General features: G+C 46.7%; 1 protein-coding gene across 3 annotated transcripts in view; it reads left to right on the top strand.

Annotated features, from left to right (window-relative positions):
- Positions 1-219: 219 nt before the first annotated feature.
- The window catches only part of LOC126544127 (uncharacterized), a 65,268-nt gene continuing 41,513 nt past the window's right edge, over positions 220-23,974 (top strand). The window contains exons 1-2 of one of the 3 annotated variants that reach the window (XM_050191349.3): positions 4,805-4,998; positions 20,673-20,717. In XM_050191349.3, coding sequence (XP_050047306.2) covers positions 4,936-4,998; positions 20,673-20,717 — 108 coding nt within the window. In that variant the 5' untranslated portion in view covers positions 4,805-4,935. Of the gene's footprint in view, positions 295-4,804; positions 4,999-20,672; positions 20,718-23,974 lie in introns of those variants that run through there. The other 2 variants (XM_050191350.2, XM_055061721.2) reach the window with 2 other exon arrangements.

The raw sequence follows: 23,974 nt of genomic DNA on the forward strand, positions 1-23,974 counted from the left end.
CCTGCCCTCAGCGAGCGAATGAGATCCCCCGGATCCTCCCATTAAGAGGACCTTCTCTTCTTTCTTTGCAAAGTGGCATAGATAGTGCGATAGCTTGCCTGCTTATAGATTTGACAGTATCACGGCTCGTATACGCGTCGCTGTCTCTTTAACCGCCAATGTCCGCATTGTTTTCTCCTCCTGTATAGGCGACACAGCGCGTTCGCGCAGACGAACCGACTCCACGGGGCGATCATGAACGAGTGCGAGAAACCGGTCGCTGCAGGCTTCGAGGACGGTCGCCTGTGGAATGAGGTAGGAAACTGCGACGTCTCGGCGCCGACAGATTCATATAATCCTGTTGGCGTGGAACGACGACCATTCCATTCGACAAAAGGAGTTATCGAATTCACAAGTACAACACTGGGGAAAAAACGCGACTGGCCTCCGCACACCCATGGCAGTGGTGTCGGAGGCAGTGCACATATGGGACTTCGTTGCTGGGTTGTTTCGTACAAAGTAATGAGAAAATTAGAACGAGAACAGCGCACAATAATGACACGAGAAAGGGAGACAGATATTTACGATCCAACGCTATCTTCCTTTCTTGTTCTGCATGTTCGCATACGCTGTTTTCGTTCCGTTGAGCTGCAGGGTGCTGTCGTCTGCCCTTTCTCCTTTTCGTCTTCACGATGGTTGTCCGTGAATACATTTTGTTCAGATGCTGTAATGGTGGGCAGGCGAACATTACTGCTATTCTTCTGCCCACCAACGCGCAGAAGCACTTATGATGCACCTTTCTTCGCCATTTTTCGCATCGCAGACTGGGTTGATGTTCCGATTAGACTGGTTGATGTTCCAATCTTCGGATTTAATTTCGAAACGATACCCCGCAACAGGCAACATAAACATAAGCTTGAGAGCAGCTTCATTTTAGGGCGCTAGTTAGTGCGGGAGCGAACCCATAAAAACGCCGCGTAAAGATGGGTCTGTGTCTATATCTGTCCTCGAGTCCTGCCGTTTGCGCCGTTTTTCTAAACGTCAGCAATGTATAGAGACGTAAGGGGTCGTGCAATCAAAGATGCGAAATGAGAGGTCGGGGTTTCTCTAGCAGAAACGTATAACGTAAGTATGCTTGCCTATTAACATGTAGCCTTTGTCAAAAGTGCGCGGACCACGTCACGTGTGATCCTCGCTGTAGCCGGGCCCTTATCGTGGCAACTCTGCAAGAGGTGTGGACCGGCGGCAGAGCCGCGGCCGGCACACCATGTGGACGCTACATACCTTTGGCAAAGAGTTAAACAAGCGTCAAGTGCTTGCTCAATCAAATGCGTACCGTATTCTTGCGTTTCTCTGGTCTTGCTATTACGCTTTGCAAATCCCACTATATGCGCACACCAGTAGGCGTTCCGTTCACTCTCCGTGGGTTCCCGTTACATTTGTCAAAATACTCTCAACTCACCATTGTTGAAATTTTAGCGAGGGCACACTGTTGCGAATCGGCGCGGACGACATTCACAAAACGCGGCACACCGTCATGACTTCGTTTTGCTTGGAGAAAACAGTAAATCTTGGGACATTGCCCATGTGTTGGTGGTCGCGTTATTAAGGCGGCAAAAAGAAGAAAAAAATTAAATTATGAAGTTTTACGTGCCAAAACCACTTTCTGATTATGAGGCACGCCGTAGTTGAGGACTCCGGAAATTTGGACCACCTGGGGTTCTTTAACGTGCACCTAAATCTAAGTACACGGGTGTTTTCGCATTTCGCCCCCATCGAAATGCGGTCGCTGTGGCCGGGATTCGATTCCGCGACCTCGTGCTCAGCAGCCTAACACCATAGCCACTGAGCAACCATGGCGGGTGGCAAAAAGAAGTACGGCACTTAATTATTACAGGAGACTTGGCACTAGTTTATCGTAATGAAGGGAATATATCTCTAGGCGATCAATACATAATATGACGCTGTAGGCTTCCCAACAGCACTTCGGAACTGCCTACACAATGCTATTCAGATAGACATTCATGCTTATCAGCACGCACATTGCGAAAATGTGGGCAAGTTATTGTGTTTTCTACTCTGCTTTATCTACGTGCCCCTTAAGCTTGAACAAAGGACGAACAAAACAATAAACGATATAAAATTTCCGACTCCGCTCAAGTAATCCCATCGGAGAGGCTTGAATTTTCACAATGTACTACCGCATAACCACTATCCAAGAGTGTTTTAATAGGGCACATATTCCTGTTTACAACTTTGTTTAAGGTTGAGGTGCATTGGCTGGATGGCATTACATTTATAGGCTGAATATTCGCAGTCCTTATCACCATCATCATCGTTGTCGTTGTTGCTGCTGTTGGTGGTGCTGTACTGTTAACACGAAAGTGGCGCCAGCACCGAATAACAGAGAAATTGTGAGAATATGGCCACTGCTACTCAGACAAGGATACACCATTGTATGAATTGTCGCATATGCTTGTGCTGGGTCACGTTTTCTGTATATGTGGACAGACGCCACGTTCTAGCAATTTAGCTTCTGTAGACAAACCACTCTCAACAACTGTGAAATAAAAACAAGCAAGAACAAAAATAAAGTAGCTGCTGCACACTTTTGATGCCGTGCAACCCAGCTTTGCAACCACTTTACTCCCACAGTCCTATAATGGTACATCATATAACACAAGCTGAATAAGAAAATTTAGTGTATACGCAAAGCCGATGCAAGGCAATGGAAGACCGGTCACATGATGGGGTTACGGCGTTCAGTTTCAAAAGGGAAGCTTTTCTTTGCGAACTTTGCCGGGTTTAGTGACCGTGGGTGCTTCGGCCTGGCTGTTCTTTTGCCGAATAGGCCAACCAATCACAGCGGAGTACGCGGGCCGTACGCGCCGCTGGGTTCTTTGCACCACCACCAGATGGCGCTCGCCTTCGCAATTTAATGCAATTTTTTCCAGGACTTACCTTTGGAAATGCGGTTGTTTGCTTTAAATCAGGGGTACAATCAGGACTCGACGGGCACCAAAGGTCAGTGGGTCGCCTCGCATTGGGCGCTCACGGGAAGACTACAAATGAAGCTGTGCAGGGTGATATGGGCTGGACTAGTTTTGAAGTGAGGGAAGCTCGCAGTAAAAATGATTATGAAGAACGACTGAGGAATATGGAAGAAAGTAAATGGGCTGGGACAATGTTGAAGTATTTGTACAGGAAAAACATTGATTCACAGTGGAGGAAAAGAACTAGGAAGCTTACCAGCAAGTATGCGGCCTGTAGGGTGAGCAACACAGCAACAAACAACGTCAAGCGGAAAGTCAGAGAGGCTGAAATAATCTAATGGGTGGCAGCAACGGAAAAGAAACCGGCCATGAGTAACTACCTAAAAGGACAAAACGAAATCAGGAAAGAAACAATTTATGATAACTCAAAGGGAAGCTCATTACTTTTCGAAGCGAGATCAGGATGTCTTAGAACACGCACCTATAAAGCGAGATATAAGAAGGAAGAAGAAGTATGTGATTGTGGCGATAAAGATGGGGAAACGATCACATGATAGAATGTGAAGATATCTGCCCAGCGGTCGATTTAGGCACCACTGGCCTCCTTGAAGCCCTTGGCTTCAGCGAGAGCTGGGGGAAAGTAAACATGTCTGCAATAGAGATTAGTACGATGCGATTGGAAGATTGGTGGAAGAAAAGTAGAGAAACGACAAAAAACGGAGACGTATGAAAACAAAGTTCACTATAGGGGGTCAGAAAATTTGGTTATGGGAATTCATCGTGGGTTTTTCTCTTTCTCTCTTTTTTTTTAACCTAGGTAGGACATTAGGTAGTATAATAGCAAGAGCTTGTTGGCGCAACCCACCGCCCCGTTCCACAGGGGACGCTCATAACATACATACATACATACATACATACATACATACATACATACATACATACATACATACATACATACATACATACATACATACACGCATACATACATACATACATACATACATACACGCATACATACATACATACACACATACATACATACATACATGCGCGGCAGCGGCGGAGATATTGCATTAGCCTCTCTACAATGCCTGAATAAAGCCTTCCGAATCAGGTTGTGCGGACATTCAACAAATACAAACTCGTGATTCGAGCCTTTAAGCACTCACATAAAGCTTCGCTCTATATAGATTCCAACTCGTCGGATCTGCTGCACATTTATCAACATAATTCTAGTGGTGTTTGTGGTCGCTATTGAAAAAAAAAAGACTTACGGCGAATAAAGATTCAGTTACCTTTTATAAGAAAAAATAATTATGTTATAGCTACTGCGATAGCACAGAGAGACGAAAACCCAGGCAGAACTCTGTTTCCTCTTGATAAAGGTGTCCCCCTTTGAAACAGAATTGGGTACGCCGTCTTTCAAAGTTCGCAAAGAAAATGGATTCCTCCGTGATCGCGTTTGCAGTTGCCGGCACCAGAAGTATAATTAGTTTCTTGCGTGCGTCACAGCGGACGCAACAAGCAACAGTGCCGTCACTGAGGGCTGCCAGCTGTTGCACGTCCACGAGCAAAAACAGGCTCCATGCGGAATCACCGCGCTCGTCACTGGAAACGCGCCCGCGAGTGCACATTCCCTGCCGCGCTAAGCTGTCGGAGAGGCACTGTTCGGGGTTTCCGCAGGTTGTCTCCCGATGGCGAAGACAAAAGGGTCTCTATCAAACAATATCGAAGCGGACCGAGGTGCGCTGCACCGGCGCAGAGTGCGTGTCGGCGGCGGGCCTTATCGAGGCGTCGACGGCCGCCTCCATGACCCGTTGCTTGCTGGGAGGGAGTCCTGCCGCAACCGGGCGCTTATCGAGCGGGCCGTCCAGTTTAGCTTCAGACCTCGACGGTGCCCGTGACACGGGCGACCAGCGCCGCAGAGAACCGTTTCCGGACAGTGTCGGCGCCCGTGGATGCGATGTACCACAGCGCCGAGCACGTGTCCACCATCAGCGGCCGCTACGGCAAGCCAGAGAGCGAGGCAAGCGCAGAGCTTATTACCCCTACACGCCTTTCTTTTCTTATTCGCTTGTTCGTACGTGGGACGTTTCACGCAGCGCGCTTGACAGCAGCGGCACGCCCGTTTCCCCTGCTGGCTTGCGGTGCCCCGTTTTCGTGTGTCCTCTCAGCGTTGGGATATACAAGTGTCTACTACCAGTCATTGTAGTCTGTGAGATCTGATAGTTGTTTGGCTAAATATTTTTTTTTATCCCTGTCCACTATATGCGCTATACAATGCAGGCCTTTCGACTGGACTGTACTTGTGTGACAGTACATTCTGTAAGCGTGAGGATTTTTGTTTGGTCAAATGGTCTGTTCACGTCTTCTTCACTTGGCACAAAAAAAAAAAAATCTGTTGCCCTGTTTCCTGCAGTGCACTGTCATCTGTTAAACGTCGTTCTACCGTCATGGCATTTAGGGGCGTTTAGAGAGCGCTCTGTGCAGACTCTGCCAGACGCGTATTAGAGACAGAGATCTATTGGCCACACTGCAGATAACTACATAATTATAGCGGATGTGCTTTTGCAGCATCTTAGAAGCTTGCGCGAGTCAAGTGAAACGTTCAGTGTGTGTCATGTGCGGAGAGTCAATGACCTGATGTTTATATCTGCTAACTTTGCGCGACGTAGCTTTGATCCTTCTGAAACAATTGCTTCGAGCACCAAGTGGTGCCTCGTAAGTGATCTTTAGTGTGAATAGGTGCACATTTTGGTAATGTAAAACAGTAAAGCAGACTTTGAGTTTCGACAACTAAAGATCCTACCAGCGGCAGAGAGTATGACGTGATAGTTCTGCGGAAACCCACAAGGTGGAGAGAAGTAATTAACAAAGGGAAAATCAGACATCCACTCGTTCGTAGCAATTGTTACAAAGGAAACCCATACAGGTTCCTCGAAAGGAAAAGCCTCGCAGTTGAAGAAAAATTCGTCCTCATCCGGTACTCGAACCCGGGACCACCGCCTTTCCGGGGCAGCCGCTCTACCATCTGAGCTAAGCAGGCGGCTAGGAGATGGCAGGGCGAAGTCGAATTTGTCAACAACTCGAAGCAAAGGCAAGAGTTTGACGTAATAGTTCTGCGGAAACCCACAAGGTGGAGAGACGTAATTAATAAAGGGAATATCAGACATCCACCCGTTCGTGGCAATTGTTACAAAGTCCGGACCAGGACGAATTTTTCTTCAACTGCTAGGCTTTTCCTTTCGAGAAAGCCGTATGGGTTTCTTTTGTAACAATTGCTACAAATGGGTGGATGTCTGATTTTCTCTTTATTAACATCAGAGAGTAATTGCGCCATTAGTACGCTTAAAACCCCGTAAATGTCTATGATTAAAGTCATAGAGCGTACGAGTTATTCCGTTTGCAGGTCGCGCATTCAGTGTGGGAATATACTACAATAAATTCCACGCAATAGGAGTCAAGGTATAATACTTCTGGTGGGCTGTACGGGAGACAAATAAACGCTAGGTAATTATGGCTAAACCGTATTTTTTGATGATAATTTTTTGAATATGTCTTTTTGATAAAAGAGTACACCATCTTTAAAAAATAACATTTACACAAAATCAACCATTGTATGCTACATTATTAAGTAAATAATACCAAGTTCGGTCATAGACAGCATATCACTATTCGGTCTGGTATTCCACGCTTTCAAGAGAGAGCCCGTTAGCTAGACTTCACTGCAACTTTCTTTACAACGGCGAATAACACGAAATGTACGTATAGTACAAAAAATCGAGGGTGATGCTTTCCAACAAAGAACTGTGTCAACTCAATTTGTGTGTCACTCTGAGAGGGTCATTATAACCAACCTGAGGCGATTGATACAAAGGAGCTTGAGCAATTCACTCTCGCCTCCAAACTGTAAAGCATGGACAACGATGGCCTCAGCACTTAAGAAGATCGGTTGCTTTAATCTTTCTTTTCGTCGGTAACATTTTATGTCTGAACAACGTTTAGAACAGCGTTTTCGTAAAGTCTGCGCTGTGTAGTACCCAGAGGTCGGAAACATACAATCCGGTGACGCCGGTGTGGCTACGCAGGTTGTGCAATGCAGTTTGCTAGTCGACGCTTTCGGGCCTCCTGTCATGCATCGACGGTTGGCGCTTTCCATACGCTTCGGTAGTCATACGCGTTGACTACAAGACACGTGTAGCGCACAACCCTTAAAAGAACATTAAAGACAAAAATTATTCGAGCAGTATTTGAGTAGCATCAACAATGTTCCACATTCGCCGCCATGGCCTTCAGTGGCGCTGGCTCACTCTCCCAGGGTTATATATTGTAGACATAAATACCCAAGAATACGCGGGAACAGTGGCTACCGTGGCACAATTGGTAGTGCAACGTACGCGTAATGCGGAGGTTGGGGGTTCGGCTCCCTCCGGTGGCAAGCTTCTTTTTTTTTCGACCGCATTTATTCCCGTTTAGCTTACTATTTCTGTGCTTGAATTAAAAACTACGAATAACTTCCCCTATGCTTTCTTTGGCCTTCATTATCTGTTGGCTTCACGTGGATGTGAAGAACAATAATCGGGTCCCTCGGTTCCCCTTCTCGTTCATTGAGCACCATTAGTACATTACCCTTTTACAATACGCCCCCCCCCCCCCCCCCCCCCCTAAAAAAGAAAGCTACCTTTAGCGTGAGAACATGAATGGTAAACCAGAAAAGACGCGAAAAGGAAAGACTGGTGGCGACGCCGCATTGAAGTTGCCGCACTTAGCCCGCCGTGACGTCATTGATTCTGATGGCGTCTGCTCGGACTTAGTTATCTCTTATTTTCTTTTTGTCGGTAAAGATTCCAGTAGAGCGAAAGATTGAACTCAGCAACTTTGAAGCTCTTTTATACAGCCACGACTATTCACATACGAGAAAAATACATTGAAATCAGTGACGTCACACTCTCTTACCGGTGCTGGGGTTCCGGCGTGAAATTAAAAAAGAAAAGGTATAATGAAACTTTATCTTCATTTTTGGTCCAGCGGTGACCGAATAGACAATATACCCGACTTTTTCTTAATTATTAAACCTGTGTATTCATAAATTGGCCTCCCTGAATGCAGAATGTCGCCAGACGGGGACGAACGCACTTCAAGGTATTGTCGGGAAAAGCCAGGAAAAAAAAGAAGAAAAAGAAAAGACAGCAAAAAAAGAACTTCTGGCATGTCGCCACTGTCGCTAGATTCGTCGCTCATGAAGCGTACTGGTCCGTTGATCGAGGTTATGCGGCGCAAACATTGCGCAAACCCTCAACTGTGACTGAATAGAGCAACACTCTGAAAATATTTGTGAAAAGTGCTGAAGAAATTTTTGAATGGATTGAGCTCCATTTATGACAAAGGCCTCCTTAGCTTCTCGATGTCCACACAAAAAATGCCTTTAACATTATTTACCAAATGATGATTTGATAAATTTGCAAATTTGCCTCAAATATTGCGCTTGATAGATTCGGGTGGATGCATTTTAAATATGCGTCAGATTTTCAGAAATTTAGCTGCTTATTTGAAATCGATGTGCATACGGTGGGATGGGGAGCCCAACATTTAAAATTAATTAGTGTGTATTGACTCTTGTATCAGTTCTATATTTAGTCTTTCTTGTTTAGCGGAACTTGACAGAAACATTTCTGAGCGCATCGAAGACAGCAATGTTGTCAACGTCTTTACAGATACACAACGAAAAGATTAATCAGGGGTAATCAACCGGACGCTATTCTGGCTGGCGACCCTACACCGAGAAAAGGAGAGCAGGGAATAGAAAAATGAGAGAGAAAGAGAAGCATGTCATAAGGAGAGTTGTCAGCTTGTGCTTTCAAAATGCTCTGAGGAAATGCTGTTGTCACTGTATGACCGAAGATTTCCTTCGTCAACCTGCTCTCCTGTGGGAAGCTGGGTACCCTCTCCACGTGCATATCTATGTTGCAGAAACGTTGTTAACTAACTTATATTTGCATGAACACGCTAATTGCTTAACCTCTTCTGATGACCGGAAAATGAATAGCTGTAGCACTATGTTTTTATGAGATTTCGCACTACCTTAACAAAGTGAAAGAAAGCGCTTTTGTTAGGGTGCTGTTTTCCACACCTTTAAAGTTTTCCAAGGTGTGTAAATGTGTAACCCAGTCAATGAAGAAAGGCAAGGTGTCTGGAAACGACACAAAGTTTGTGTTGTACACCGCATAGACGGTTCATTAGATTCCTCTTGCATATGATAACCATTAAGTAGGTATAGACAGGCAGGTGTAAACGGCATGTTCAGGAGGCACTGTAACAATAAAAAGAAATATACGTAATGGGTGGCTAGCTTTGCATTGTGTTGCGTGCGTGCACGAGCCCCTATTTTAGGGAGGCCTTGTTGCGTCCGGACAAAAAGATAATTTCACATGATTGATCAGGGAAGCAGCAAAACTAGCAACCTTTGCTCCACATTGTGTGAACACGCTGTCGATCCCTATCCCCATCAGAAAAATAATTATTCCTAAATATGGTATAGCCTGCACACGGTATCCTTGCTTTGACGGAGGGCACATGGTGCTGTTCTTTAGCGCAGACAAGTGGGACAGCCATCTTTTCTCGTACTGCCGTCAAAACTGAACCGATGTGGTTACTACAACTTGCACAGCAGGGACTGGAGAAACAGGAACCCAGCATAAATCGCTGATATGACAGTGTAGCAAATATAATTTTTTTTATTGTGTCCTGCCTATATGCCCCTGCGGTTTTGCGCTATAAACCCACGAAAATAATACTTGAGTTCAAGCTGAATCGTTGGTCTGAGAGTACCTATACAACGCCCTTATTGACCATCTCACACGCCTATATGGACGGTGCTTGCTGACTTAAGCCTGCTTCTTTGGTGGAATTTGTTCCAGTTGCTTAGATTCGACGATATTGTTACCCAGAACTGCGTGCTGCAAGTACTGCGCTTGAATGCGTGGCAATTAGGCAGCTTTACGGAGGTAGCCCTCATTACCGACTTAACCCCACGGTTGCAGCAATTTCAAATGGGGTAGCTGCGCAACCAACTTTTAAAGAAATCCTTGAATTTAGTAGGAAACTTACAGAGAATAGCTGCTTCTCTGATCTTTCCTTAAGGAGACAGCCAGCCATCTACTGTGGGGAGAGCAGCACGCCTTTCATCGTAAAGCATTAAGAACGAGGCTGAGCAGAGGCACTAACGAGAGTATAGTGCTTCAGCTTTCGTGACATCGTTCATGGGAGCTTCATGTGCCGTCGAACTCGAGTGGTTTGTTTCTACGAAAATAAGCGAAAGTATCGCAATTGAAGCTGCCTTGCGGAAACTTCAAGGCCAACTGCAACGAAATTTTGGACCCCGTAAAATAGATAGCGTATATAGATTTCAGATAGCGTATACATAGGCGAGCTTCGCTGCAAAATTTTACGTTTTGAATTCTAGTAGATGCGTCCCGAGAAGGTTGAGAAAATAGCCGTATTGGACACCGAAACTGAAAAAAAAAAAAGAAGTCATCATTAATACTTGACTCGAAGTGACACATGACTCAGAACACGCGGCTCCTCGGCATGACCTCTAACATTTTACGGTGCCCGCGAGTCGCTGAAAACTCTCCAAGGCAACGTGCTGGGACTTACGTCATATGTACTCACAAACAGGGGCGCGATCGGAGATCGTTGTTCGAAACGGAAACTGAAAGCGCGTTTCGAACAACGATCTCCGATCGCACCCCTGGTGAACGCTTCGTCAGCTTAGGGGTTATGTAAACGCTTCTTATAAGAAAATTTGACACTTACCAACACTGAATACTTGCCAAGATTGCGTCGATAGATTTACCAATTTAGCTAGAGTGAAAGTTCGTTGTAGTTAGCCTTTAGATCTTGCCCAGTACTACCGGTAGTAAGGTTATCGGGCTGCAAGCCAGCACTCCAGGTACTGCAGTGGGGATTTCCGCAGGGCACTTGCCTACAGCTTTCTTTACGCAGCATCAATCAGCTACGCGATTTAGGACTTCGCATCGAATGGCTTCGATCACACATCGGCGTGTCTGGAAATTAAGTTGCTGATGGCCTTGCGCGCCAAAACACTAACGTATACAGGATGTCAGTGAGAGTACCTCTAAACATACAGCGATTGTCAAAGACGACCATCGTGGACTACGTTCACTCCTTGGGGTCTCCACCATACCAGTCTTGGGGGACCGAGGTACTCAGCCAATCAGAAGCCTCCTTACTGCACCGTGTTCGTACACGGTCAGCGAGAACGCCGGCGCGAGGACACAAGATCGGACTGTCACCCTCACTTCGTTCTGCCACGCTCATGGTGGTATATGAAGCGTTACTTGCTGGGACGCCCAACATTCGTGGAACAGCGCAAGACTCTCCTTGACGGACTGAAGCCTAAAGTGGCTCCTGGCGCGACCGTGAAGGAATTGGTCTTCACGCGGGGACACTACAGATTTCTCAAAGAGGTTATTTCGCCTCGTCCTGAAGTATTCTTTTCAATATACAGACCTATTCAACGAGTGGTGTAGTTTATCAAGTAATGCTAAACGTCACCATTCATTTGATGCAGCGGATAGTCTCATTCTATACGAGGTGAACATGGTCGAATAGTAGCATTCTGTTTGTGCTGCGATGAACCTGCTAAAGGAAACGAGAGGCGCTTTTTTTAGAAGGATAACAAAGCTGTATTACTGGGTCTGATAACACACTGGGCATACACTTACATAGTTCTTTCTGCAGGCTGATCGCATGAATGCGACCCGTGCCGACAAAGGTGCACTTTGCTTCGCCGACCGTGCCGCCGACCGAGCTCACGGGATCCGCGGATCGCCTTTCGGTGGCGTCTCTTGGAGGCCCGTAACATAAACATAGCGAACGGTGTGGGTGTGCAGCTGTCTAGTCATATTTTACACAGAGCGCCCATGCTGACGAAACGCTTATCCCCGTGCATGTTTATCCTCGCACAGAGCAATTGCTAGCGTGCCTTTGCCAGGCTAGATCTGCCCGTATAGCTAGCACCATCCCAATCATCTACAGATTAGCTGGTAAATCAAGCGCGGAACTTCACGGGACACACGAAGAAATAACACTTGCGCGATTGATGGTCTCGGCACTATTCCCGATCAAGATGTGAATGGATTCAAAAGCCTAAAAAAGTTTACGTTGTGTTCATTCGGATGTACTAGAGTATAAAAAATTTATTTATTTATTTATTTATTTATCTATTTATTTATTTATTTATTTCATAATATTGCAGGCCACTGTGGCCCAAGCAGGAGTGGGACTACAATACAATGAGAGAGGGACCAAACTATAAGAGTAATTTGTGTCGTTTCCGCGCCTGGTTGCCTGCGACAGAGATTTCACCTCACATTCGGCACTTGCTGTCCCCTTCGTATCGGCCATCAGCATCAGAAAATGGAAAAAGTAGGTAACCGCCTCAAATTGGTAGAGAGCTCACGCACCTGCGGTAACGTGCAGGTAGGAGCCAAACGCGCTAGCCACGCACTGACCTATCGTGCACTTTCATCGCTTGATGTGATCGCGGGCAGTGAACGCGTGCATGTTCTGGTGTTTCTCGTATTTTCTTCCTACCATTCCTCCTCTTTCCTCCCCTGGTGTAGTGTAGCAAACCAGGTCCTCCGTTCTGGTTGACCCTTCCTCCCTTTCTTTTTTTTATTTCATCTCTCTCTCTGTTCCCCGCTTGACAGTTCGCGCGGGGTTCGCGGCGTGCGCGTAGCCGACTACGAGAGTCGTGTGTCTGCTGTGCATGTATTTCGGAGCCTGCAGCAGGCAAAACGCCCGCGGTGCGGGGATCGAGCAGTCGGCCGCAGCGTGGCTTTCTGCGCAGTAGTCATTCTCAGCGTTCATCTCGCAAAGCTTTACGCAAGAAAGCGAGCCTTTGCTGTCTAGATGTCAGTTAACGAAGTATCGTCGTCATTGTCGCCGTTGTCGCTGTCGTCATTGTCGCCGCCACCATCGTGTCATTGTTGTGGCGTCGTCATTGTCGTTCTCCTCGTGCTGCCGTCGCTTCCTACAGTTGGGAGATTTCGCACAGGATTACAGCAGCTTAGAACAAAGTTAGGGGCGTTATGAGGGAGTCTGTGGATTACCTACGATGTCGTAAAGTATAGTTCAGACGCGGAGGAATCGCTAAAGTCTGCTGATGGACCTTCTTTATTTTCTCTCTATCTTTCTGTCTTTTTTTTATTTTTAGAAAGCTAGGCTTACTTCGAGGCTAACACGGTATTTTCGCAGTAACAGCGTTTTACTCACGAAGCCGACGGGATATGACGACGGACTAGCTGAGTGAGACAGGGCGTAAGGACAGCTATTGGGCGGCTATAAATATAGGTCAATAAACCTGTAGCGGTTTTGAAAGCATTTCCCAGACGCTGAGTTCCCGCTGAGATGTGCTGCATAACGCGCACGTATAAGTAATAGCGTCCATCATACTGTCTTACGATTGTTTGTACACCTCTTGTTCCCGAGCAATCACTGCCCTTTTGTGTGATTGCGACTAGTACTTCTGTCCTAACGCCTACCAGATCGCCCAGCCTGCTGTAGTTCGCAATCACTCCGATCACTCTTCGTATATTCTGCGTGGCACACGATAACGCTGCCATAGATAACGGAGAGCGGAGATAAGGTTTGTGCTCTCGCATGCGTACGATTCGAGTGTGCTGTTGGTGCTTACCGTGCATGCTGATAACTGCCGAATGAAACGAGTATCGCGAACTCCCAGTACTGAAGCTATGATTTCCCAGTCTGCCCTTTGGTAAACAGAGTGATATGCAGATCTCTAGGTTATGCATACAAGTATGTACCAGCCAGATTGGTACGTGAAACGAACGTTGATTATTTTTTTAGCTCAGCACTCGAGTGGTTTTCACTTTGGAGCCTTGTGCGCGTGTGGAAAAGTAAGCATCGGCAGGCGGGAATTGCTGACCCGACACTTGTAACGGCGGACATGTTATCCAATTTTTGCTGTTCGGTGCACACTCCGATTAGCGCTTTCGTATCGACTAAGGTGTGCTGCGCGTGTACCTGACAATGTGCGCATCGCCAAAAGCGCGCACATGTGCCGTGGTATATACTACAGACGCGATGCACTCTTGGCGCATGGTGCCGAGAGCACATGGTGCGCACTAATGGTGCAAGCAAAAACACAACACCGAGAACGCGTTCACACGATCACGATTGGCCAAACAAAACGTAACGTGGTCATTGCAGAATCACTTCCGAGTCTAAACTCTGTTCGCCATTTTCAAACGAGTTCATTCATTACACCAATGCATGTTGCCAACAAAGCGTTAAAGCTGGCTGTTCTGTGCTATAACGAAGGGAAGCGATAGATTATGCGAAACAAAACTCAGATGCTTTTCAGTACTAACGATTGAAATTTCTGCAAATGCCTAATTCTGCAGACCTGCAATCCTGCAGATGTTTTTTATTGAGCGATGCCTTGTAACGTTTTACTAGATGTTCTTCGGAAACCTCCTTTGTCGTCCACCCTGACAATCTTAGCAGCCAGATAACTGGCCGCCGAATGTGAGACACTTCACGTTTGTTTCATTTGTGAACAGCAACTGTTCAGCAAAGAAGACTCGGCGCTGAATTGGGCGGAAAATCTACAGGGCCGTCCACTCATAGCGGATACGCCTTAGTAGCTTAAATTTGGATTCAAGGCCTACAAATTAAAGTTTCATAAATCTATGTTACGCGACATATAGGCATTTTCGTTTCCCCGAAGTAGAGAAAATATTGGTGTAATGTCGAATAGACTACTATAATGAGCTATTTCCCCAAGGCTGGGAGGACCCTATACCTGCTGCAGCGTTTCACAATATCACGCAAGCAGTGACCGGGAGGCAAGTCAAAACGTTGTTGTGGTATAATGCGATGATATCACCGAGAGTTACGCAAGCTCATGAGGCAAGGATCAGTGCTGGCGGCCTGCTCTTGGCTGCTTCGTGATACGAACCTGGAGCGTCCTGGATTTCTGCGCTCATCACTTGCCGTTGCCTACCGGAAATAAGACACTCTGAACATTTTATTTTCTGTTTTTTGCAGGCAAACACAAAAGCGACATGTCGCTGTCAAAATATGCTGACGAAAGAAAAAGGTCCGTTTACACATGCCCCACGTGATGCGATCGAGTCAGTGGTTTGGCTGAGACAACACGACCCGGCAGAACGTACACGATCTCGTTTCTGGCAAACCGATATCTCAGCGGCAGCCTGCGTCGAGGTGTGACAAGACGACGTAGAACAGGGCGACTGATTTTTCGTTGCTGGCTATGCACCGCCGACTGTACCCAAGCCAATCGCGTACACATATACCTTTGTCAAACGGGTCCACGCATAACCGACTCAGATGGGTTGATGGCCCAAACCGACGCTCACTGATCCCGCGTGGCCAGTGCACCGAGGGGAAATTTCAACTTCACACTCTGACTCCGGGTGCCTCTAAAACGGGTAGCCTGGTTCGAGTAAGCACTACGATCGGCAAATATTACGAGGTTAAAGGTTACGAGAACTTGAATGGTCAAGAGCGGTCGAGCCTACTGACTTGTTGGCGCTGTTTCAGAAAGGCAGCGAATATGTCCGGGACGCAATCTGTTTCACGAGGGAGCCACTAGCAGGGTACTTCGGTCAACGATTTGTGTTCAATCACCATGTATCTACTTTTGCGCATCTCTCAGTGCTAAGGCTATGGCTTACCTGCAGGTCGATAATGGTGCAATGCAGTTAATATCGCGAGAGTGCACATTAGTATCCAAAGCAGTTCACTTAACGCGCTACATATTACGTGCACACGAAATCCGCACAGCTATGTCCCGCTAGGGCAACACGACACTAAAGCCAACAGGACGCCGACGATAGTCTGACCCGCCGGCACAATCTGTTGGTAGACAGGCTAGTCACGTCGACGCGTCGCCGACGCCAAGTACACCGCCGATTGTGAGGCATGGCTACAGCACTAAGGAAGGCAAAACGCAAACGCGAAGTGCAAAGACCGGTTAGTGTTTGGACGTTACTACCGCTTTTAGCAGTATAGCAACGACAGCGACTCTTAGTTGAGAGGCTTTGAGGTAGGCGTAACCGACAAGACCATTCTGCCCACCATTGTACACATCAGTGGATGATGCGAGCTGTGAAGACGCATTTTTGTATTTCATCGCGCATTTGAAAGCCCCGTGCTATGAAACTGCGCTTCTTACTGCGCATTTAGTCGATTGCTATTTTTGTCCATTTGCTGCTTGTATACCCACTGCCCCGCAATTACTTTCGCACATCATTCTGGTCTCTCTCTCTCTCTCAGTCTATCTTCCTAACCTTCATTCTCTCCTTAGAGTGCTCGTTTAGAGTCAGACTGCAAGAGAGACTCCTTAACGGCCAAGTAAAGGTTCCAATATACAGGGCCGTCTTGTTGCCAAGGCTCACATTTCGAACTTTTCCACAGAAGAAGAAAATGTGGGCACAGCAATTGATCAAGAACATTCACAGTGTTCGCTGTCGCAAAGCGCCAGCAGAACTTGCTGGTTTGTTGTGGAATTTATTAAAGAAAACTATGTTTTTTCTTGTGATGGACGGTGACAGAGGAACGGGAGGCCAAATACGCAATTACGGCACTTTACCGATGCGTGAATTGAAGGATGCATGTGATATCTGAAGCGAAAACAGCATATTTAGTAGTGTTGGTGGCTGGCCTTATTATAGTTCAGCGCAGTTCACCGCAGCGGACAGTTTCATCAATACCACAAAACCCTACAAACTGGCGTGAACAATTTTCGCCACGATTCGGCTGTTGTCTCAGCCTGTTCAATTCACTTGCCAGATGCGTGACAGCTTTTCGATCACCCGGTAAGGTCGGCTTTGTTTCCATAGGCTGTGCAGGGTGCCCCTATATGGGTGTTTGTCAGGTTTACCACAGCGGAGGTGTGTGTGCATTGAGGTATAATCAGAATGGCTTGTATTTTCCAGTAAGCTCACATTTCGCTATATTATTTGCTGTACTGGCTCACACACAGAAAAAGAAATACCCGTCCGAACCTCGGTCATGACTAGCCCATGCGTCACGTCGCGTAGGACGTGCGCGCGCGAGGCCGCAGACGCGGTAATGAAACGGGCTAATAACAGTGCACTTTAATTACCATTGTCTTTCGCGTGCGTCGTATGGTTCTCGCACCGTACGCCTCTTCTTACGATTTCTTTTTTTTTTGCACGTTTGTTTTATCGTTATTTTTGTACATTTGTTGCTTGCTTCTATCGGTGGCCCCGCGTTCGCTTCCGTAGTTCACTCTGTTCTTTCGCAAGCTTCCCTCACCAGCCTCCATTACCTCCTTCGATGCCTCAGTTATGTAGTAGCGTTGTTGTAGTCTTCCGATGTCGCATGATAAGACTCACGTTCTAACAAGGAGTAGCTGGCATCACACATGATGCCAACCTCTCCTACACACACAAACAACCAAAAAATAATCGCTTTCGTTCGCATGACACCACTGCGTCCACGTCTCACGGTGAGCATTCGTATGGATTGCATGAATTGACTTTCGGCATAGCTTGCGAACGTGTGCATAAACGTAAGGCTTGCATTATATTTAAATTGTGGCCTTTGCTGTGGATAAACACGGATTTTATGAGGTTACGCGTTGGATAGGATGAAAATGAAGACAATTGTACGCATCGAATTTAGTTACATAGCATACGGATACGAAGAACTTTATTAAAAGGATCCTGAGAAGCGCCTTAAATTAAAAAAAAAACCTCGCATCACATAGATTCCAATGTGTGCGTTGGATCTGAATTATCTTTTATAAGCTAATTATGCCTACAGCAGAAGGCTCTTTTTTATCAAACGCTCAAACTTATTATAATACAATTTTCTACGGTAGTCGAACACCTTAGCACAACTCAACTATAATTGTTTCTTTGTCGTGTAGCATTCCAGTGTTCGGGTTCGAGCAACCTTCAATGACGGGCCAGAAATGTGCCACTGTGTCGGCGTTCGCCCAACCGTCAGTCAATGAATGAATCAATGAATAAATCAATCAATGAATCAATCAAAACCAAGGAATTACTTTCCATACCAAGCTCTGGGCTGTTTCTGTATACGCCCACCTTCCTCACAGTACTGCTGTTCTTTTGCGCTGCCTTGGCGACACCCATTTCCGTCAGTAGTATATTAAAAACAGACAACATAAGTTCCCAGCAAACGCGCCAGAGAGACAGAGAGAACAAGGACAGGAAAGGCAGGAAGGTCAACCAGACGAGCGCCCGGTTTGCTACTCTGCACTGAGGGGTAAGGTAAAGGGTGAATAGAAAGAGGAAAAGAGGTAGAGATCGAGTGATCACTGATTGCACGTGGGATGACGCACAGGGACACTATAAGCAGTCTCTTAAACCGGTGCACTTCAAGTACTGTAGTAGTGCACGAACCGCTTTTCGTGCAGTGGCGGGTGTGGCCACGGTCCGAGCTTCTTTGACTCAGCGAACGGTCTCAAATCCAGTCTGTTTAGAGTTGTCCTGAGGGAGAGGCGTTGTACGTCGTAGCGAGGACAGGTACTACACGGTAGGTGCTCGATGGTTTCCTCGCATCTACAGGAGTCGCACATCGGGCTCTCAGTCATTGCCGCACGATAGGAGTAGGCATTCGTGAACGCCACTCCCAGCCACAAGTGGCATAGCAAGGTTGTCTCACCGCGGGAAAGGCTAGGTGACAGTTGTAGCAGTAGCAAGGGGTCCAGCTTATGCAATCGGCAATTAAAGGCAACTGAACTCCAGAAAGCTTGCTACTTTTTGCGTGCAAGTAGGCGAAGTCCCTGAAGAGCCGGCACAGAAATAGGTTCTATTTTGTGACTCTAAGGCAGCTCTTCACATTATCAAGTCTGCCTTACATCACACAACTTACGAGCAGATGATATCCGACATCAGTGAAGTACACCACCGTGCCCTAGAAACAGGGCACAACATAATCTTTTAGTGGATTCCTGCTCACTACGGCATCGTCGGCAACGACTTTGCTGACAGGGCTGCCCGGTCTGCCCACGAAGACACCCAGACACGTCCAATACCTTTGGCGATGACGGACACTACCAAGGAACTTGGCTATACTTGCACGCAACGCGCGAACTAAATGCTAAAGGCGAAGCGCCCGCTGTGCTGGTGGCATTTTGCGTACAGGGCGCGCTTGTCTGTGTGCAAAATGTGAACAAGTGAGCCATCTGTTCTCAGCAGGAATGTCTGCGGCATCAGCTTTTGTTAAGAGTGGCAGAAGAATCGGAGGTTTTGATCGAAGCGTTGTTTTTATTATGCAACATCGTGACCTCAGAAACGCTACTATATATTTTCTCATGGACATCATTACATTTGCCGGCGAAGTGTAACTGACGCCCGGCCTTTGCTAGTGTAATCTGTGCAGATGCTTTTGTGTGTGAACATTTGTAAATTCATTTCTTTTTCTGGTGATACTGTTACAACTGTACGTAGCTATTTGTCCAAGGAAATAAAAAAAATAACGCTTGTTAACCTATCTGCAATATTTTTCTCGCTTTTCTTTCTCTGAGTGTGCCAGAATTGCACGAACAGAGGAAAACTGCTTGGGGTTCTGTGCAAGCAATTTCGTCGTTGAAATAACGAAGGCGTCAGCTCTAACGGGGGAAAAACAAGTCAGCCTTGGCGACAGTTGCATCGTGAGTGTTCGCGGTTTCGTCATGGGCATGGGCGCCACATGATACGTCGTCCAAAGTGCAGTGGTTACATTGTGGTAACACTCCAGCGCAGACAAAGCTTGCTATTTTTTTCAGTCGCCAGCCAAGCCAACCGTACACAAGCTTTCACCTTATCGTGGACGCTGCAGATAGACGATGCGAGCAATGCCCAACGATTTTCGCCGTCTTCGCTTCAGTGCGGAGACACGTGTACGTTGTCATGACGACTTTGTTCTCCGAAAGACCCTGGAACTGTTGGTCGAGCCTAAAGCAAAACATTTCACTTCTCCGCAGAACGCAGACGCTTTCTGAAGCCTCGATAAGACAGGCACCACGGTTTATCGGAAGTGCTTATTATCAGTGCGCGTCACGTCCCTCGTAACTAGTGAACGTCAACTTCTCTCACGAAATTTAAAAAAAGTTAAACTGTGAGGTTTCACGTGCCAGAACTACGATATGACAAAGAGGCACGCTGTAGTAGTAATTTGATGAGAGTTATTTTGACCACCTAGGCTTCTTTAACGTGCTCCCAGTGCACAGTACACCACGGGCGTTTTTGCATTTCGCCTCCATCGGAATGGGGGCGCCGTGGCCGGGCTTTGATCCCGCGACCTGGGTCTTAGCAGCGCAACTCCAAAGGTACTGCGCCACATCTGGGGGTTTCACGAAATGTAATATGTTTATAGTTTTCACGTACTTGAAACAAATCAGTTTTATTTCGTAAAAGCCTGCGCACCGTGCTTGATGTGTTTACCGAATACACTGAATAAACATTCAAACATTCCATGACGAAGTCATTGTCATGTGTATATACCCAGCTTCAGCTTGAGCTTTCGTGCATGGCATAGATATACGTTTCAAGCAACCATAGCAGGGACACTAATATGCCCCGGCCAGCACAAGTGAAGACAGTTCTTCGCACGATATCCACTAATTGCGGCCTTCTTCTTTGGTTTACAACGCAGCCCCCGTACCAAGCTGTCGTTCTCCACCCTAGAAAGGCGGAAAAGGTACGAGGTACTTTGCTAACACCATTACACCTTTGGACAACTTTTATTTCCTGAATTCTACTGTCTCCTCATCAGCTGCCTTTAATACCACAGGGTTCTACCCTTATTCGGATCAACATTATGATCTGTTTTTGCCATTTCAAGTTCTCTGTGAGCTGCTTGATCTAGACTCTTACCTCTGCCATGTGGTGAACTTTAGGGCATTTGGCAGCAATAACGTCAACCTCTGGGATGCACTTAGTGGCGCAACCTTTAAAGCTGTCTTCTATTGGACCTAGAATGGGCTCACAAGGATATCGCATGGACACGATGTAACTCTACAGAAGCGGTCATGCCACTTTATTATCACCAGACATGATCGAGTACAAGGGAACCCGCCATTAGTATGTATAATTCATGCAGTGAGCGAATGAAACCAATGAATATCATCTGTACATCCACAAAAATAACATGTACAGATATTCTTAGGATGAGCTAGATATGACCTGCTGAAACCCAACGCAGGATCGTCCAATTGCATTTTCAGACAGCACCTCAGACATGTTCGTGAGAAACATACAGCGAACATTATCGATACATGAAACTATATGAGGAACGCAAAGGGTACACCACGTTTGCAGACCCCACAGAAAATCTTCGGTATGTGCATGAGGGACATGCAGGGTACATCAAGCCGACTTCTTTCACGGTTTTTATTGGATGCAAACGGATTGTATAGGGGACTTGCACGGAGCCGACCACCCTGTGCGGGAGTCAGGCGACGCCGGTTTCCGACCGCCATTTTGAGAGATAGACACAAGCAGGCTGTGGTAGCCGGTCGCCTGCCCCATCGTGTTCTTGGATGTTTTGCGCTGTTTCTCCATTGTTGGTTCACTCATATTCGACATGTGACATGCAGACATGCTGCGTGCCGCTATGCAAGCAGCGTGTCTACGTGTACAATTCCTGTCTCAAGGTACATGATAAGTACGCGACATTCAATACGGCGTTAAGTGCATCGACTTAAACTGTGAATTCGGCAGCTGCGTGGCCATGCCGATAGTTTGCCTATATTGCACACTAATTGTAACAATTAGGTGTAGCAACATCGATTCGCCAATCACTCAGTGAACACAGGTCTAGTTATCCATTTTTCGCACTCGTGAGCCTTAAATCCTTGTAGGCGACAGCAGACACATTTACTGAGCCGCAGATGAGACGCCGGGCAACGGTGGCTATTACAAGCTGACCCCATCGTATGACCAAATGCTCTAGTGTTTGCTTCGGCGTGCTAGATGACCACGTTGGTCGCTACACCGGTACATTGGATACTGCAACATGACACGCTTCTTGGTTTGCTACCCTCTTTCTCGTGTAGTTTGCTCGGATGGAATCCGAAATGACGTAACACTCGACAAATAGGTTGTGACTCCTGCGGTCAAAGCCTCTCACAATCGATGCTTTCGCTTTGTAGCAGTTAACGCCACACTCGTCTTGAAGGCGCGGGAACATGCCAAGGTACTTCACCCGTCCCGGTGGGGGGAACTAAACTTGTGTTTGCAGGGCTATAGTATTCGGCGAACGTGCTATATGTACTTATGTCAGAGCACTGTAGCAAACTCGATGAGACTTGTAGCGTAACGATCGGGGCCCACGAACAGTTTCTACGTGAGTTTTACGCTCGCTTGCACGTCTATCCTTAACGATGGTGGTGCGAACCAATGTTGACTATTGCGCACGCAGGGTTATTGGCATTACGCAAAAGATCCATTGAAACATCCGCACTGTATTATACATTGTCTACCCGGTATGTACTAAAATGCTAGCGACGTCGTCAAACATCGTAACTGTTATATCCCGGTCTATATATGCGTAGCACCGGGACTCATTACATCTGTGCACAGATGTAATGAGTCCCGGTGCTACGCATATATAGACCGGGATATAACAGCTACGATGTTTGACGACGTCGCTAGCATTTTAGTACATACCGGGTAGACATGGTACATAGCATCGGAATATGCAGTCACTGCAGTGCTGCAGGCGCGGGGAACACGTCCACGGCAACACGTGCATCGACAAGATGTTCATGGCATCACTTCAGAACAGAAGGAAACCGGCTTAATTAAGCCCGATGAGAACTTTCGCATTCAGTGCCGGCTTGGTACGCGCGCTGAACCGAGTACGCGCCACGCGATGACCAGAGAGAGCTGGGGCAGCAACCCGCGTAGGGTGTAGTTGGCGGTTGGCAAAAAAGTGATGGCAAAAAAAAGAACATGTTTGATTTTAAAAAACAACAACATGATTTTCAGAGAATACAGATATCTCTAAATGACCTCAGCTACTTCTTTTACGAAATACGAAATACGCGCACGAAATATACAACATATAACGGCACTAAATATGCTGGCATACAGTTTACCTACTAAAGTTAAGCTAAATATCTCTTATGCGAACTAAGTTTAATACGCACAGACACAACGTGGCATAGAGAAAAGAAAGAAACGGAAAAGCTTGTAAGAAACGCACCGAGACGCCAGGTCACATAACGACACGTGAAGTCAAGCTTATCCCTTCCCGTGCACGCGCTTATGGGTGACTCCGAGATCAGTGGGTATATTTCGTAAAATGTCTTTACAAAGAGAGCGAGATGAAAATTGTAGATATATAAACTTGGTCACGCCATTAATTTCGGCGCAGAGAAGTACGGAGCTCTCTGCTGCAAACAGAGACAAGCATGCGCATTGTTCCTGACCATTTAGAGATCTGCAAGCTGCGTCTATTCTGAGCCATTGGCTCGCTTCTTACACAAGGGTTGCTCGTTGCGTTTGTCATAAAGAGTAAACGAGCAGCGGGCAGAGCTCGCAACTGCAAATAAGAACGCACTGGCACGATGATGTCAATGGTTCTAAGGTATGCGTGCGCCCGCACCAAACGCTCACGAACTATATACTGGCGACCAGCACGACCGCAGCTGCTATGCAGCTCAGCTCATTTTGGATGACTTCGCTGCCCATATCCGCTCCATGTTTACGAGCAGACAGGTGTAGTGACACTTCTTGTGGCAGCTGTCAGTCTGTTTCTTCTACCTTTTTCCCTTGGCGTCTGTTTTTGTCTCGAACCTGATAAAAACAGTCCCACACTACAACGAAGACGCTTACGCAAGCTGCGAGGTTTCGATGAGAAAGAAAAGTTTGTTGCAACACAGATTTTTGCAACAATGTATATGACATTCACCTCGGTATAGTGCGAGGGAGGGGGATCAAAATAGTTTAGAG

Source organism: Dermacentor andersoni, chromosome 1, assembly GCF_023375885.2.
Source record: "Dermacentor andersoni chromosome 1, qqDerAnde1_hic_scaffold, whole genome shotgun sequence".
Lineage (NCBI taxonomy): Eukaryota > Metazoa > Arthropoda > Arachnida > Ixodida > Ixodidae > Dermacentor > Dermacentor andersoni.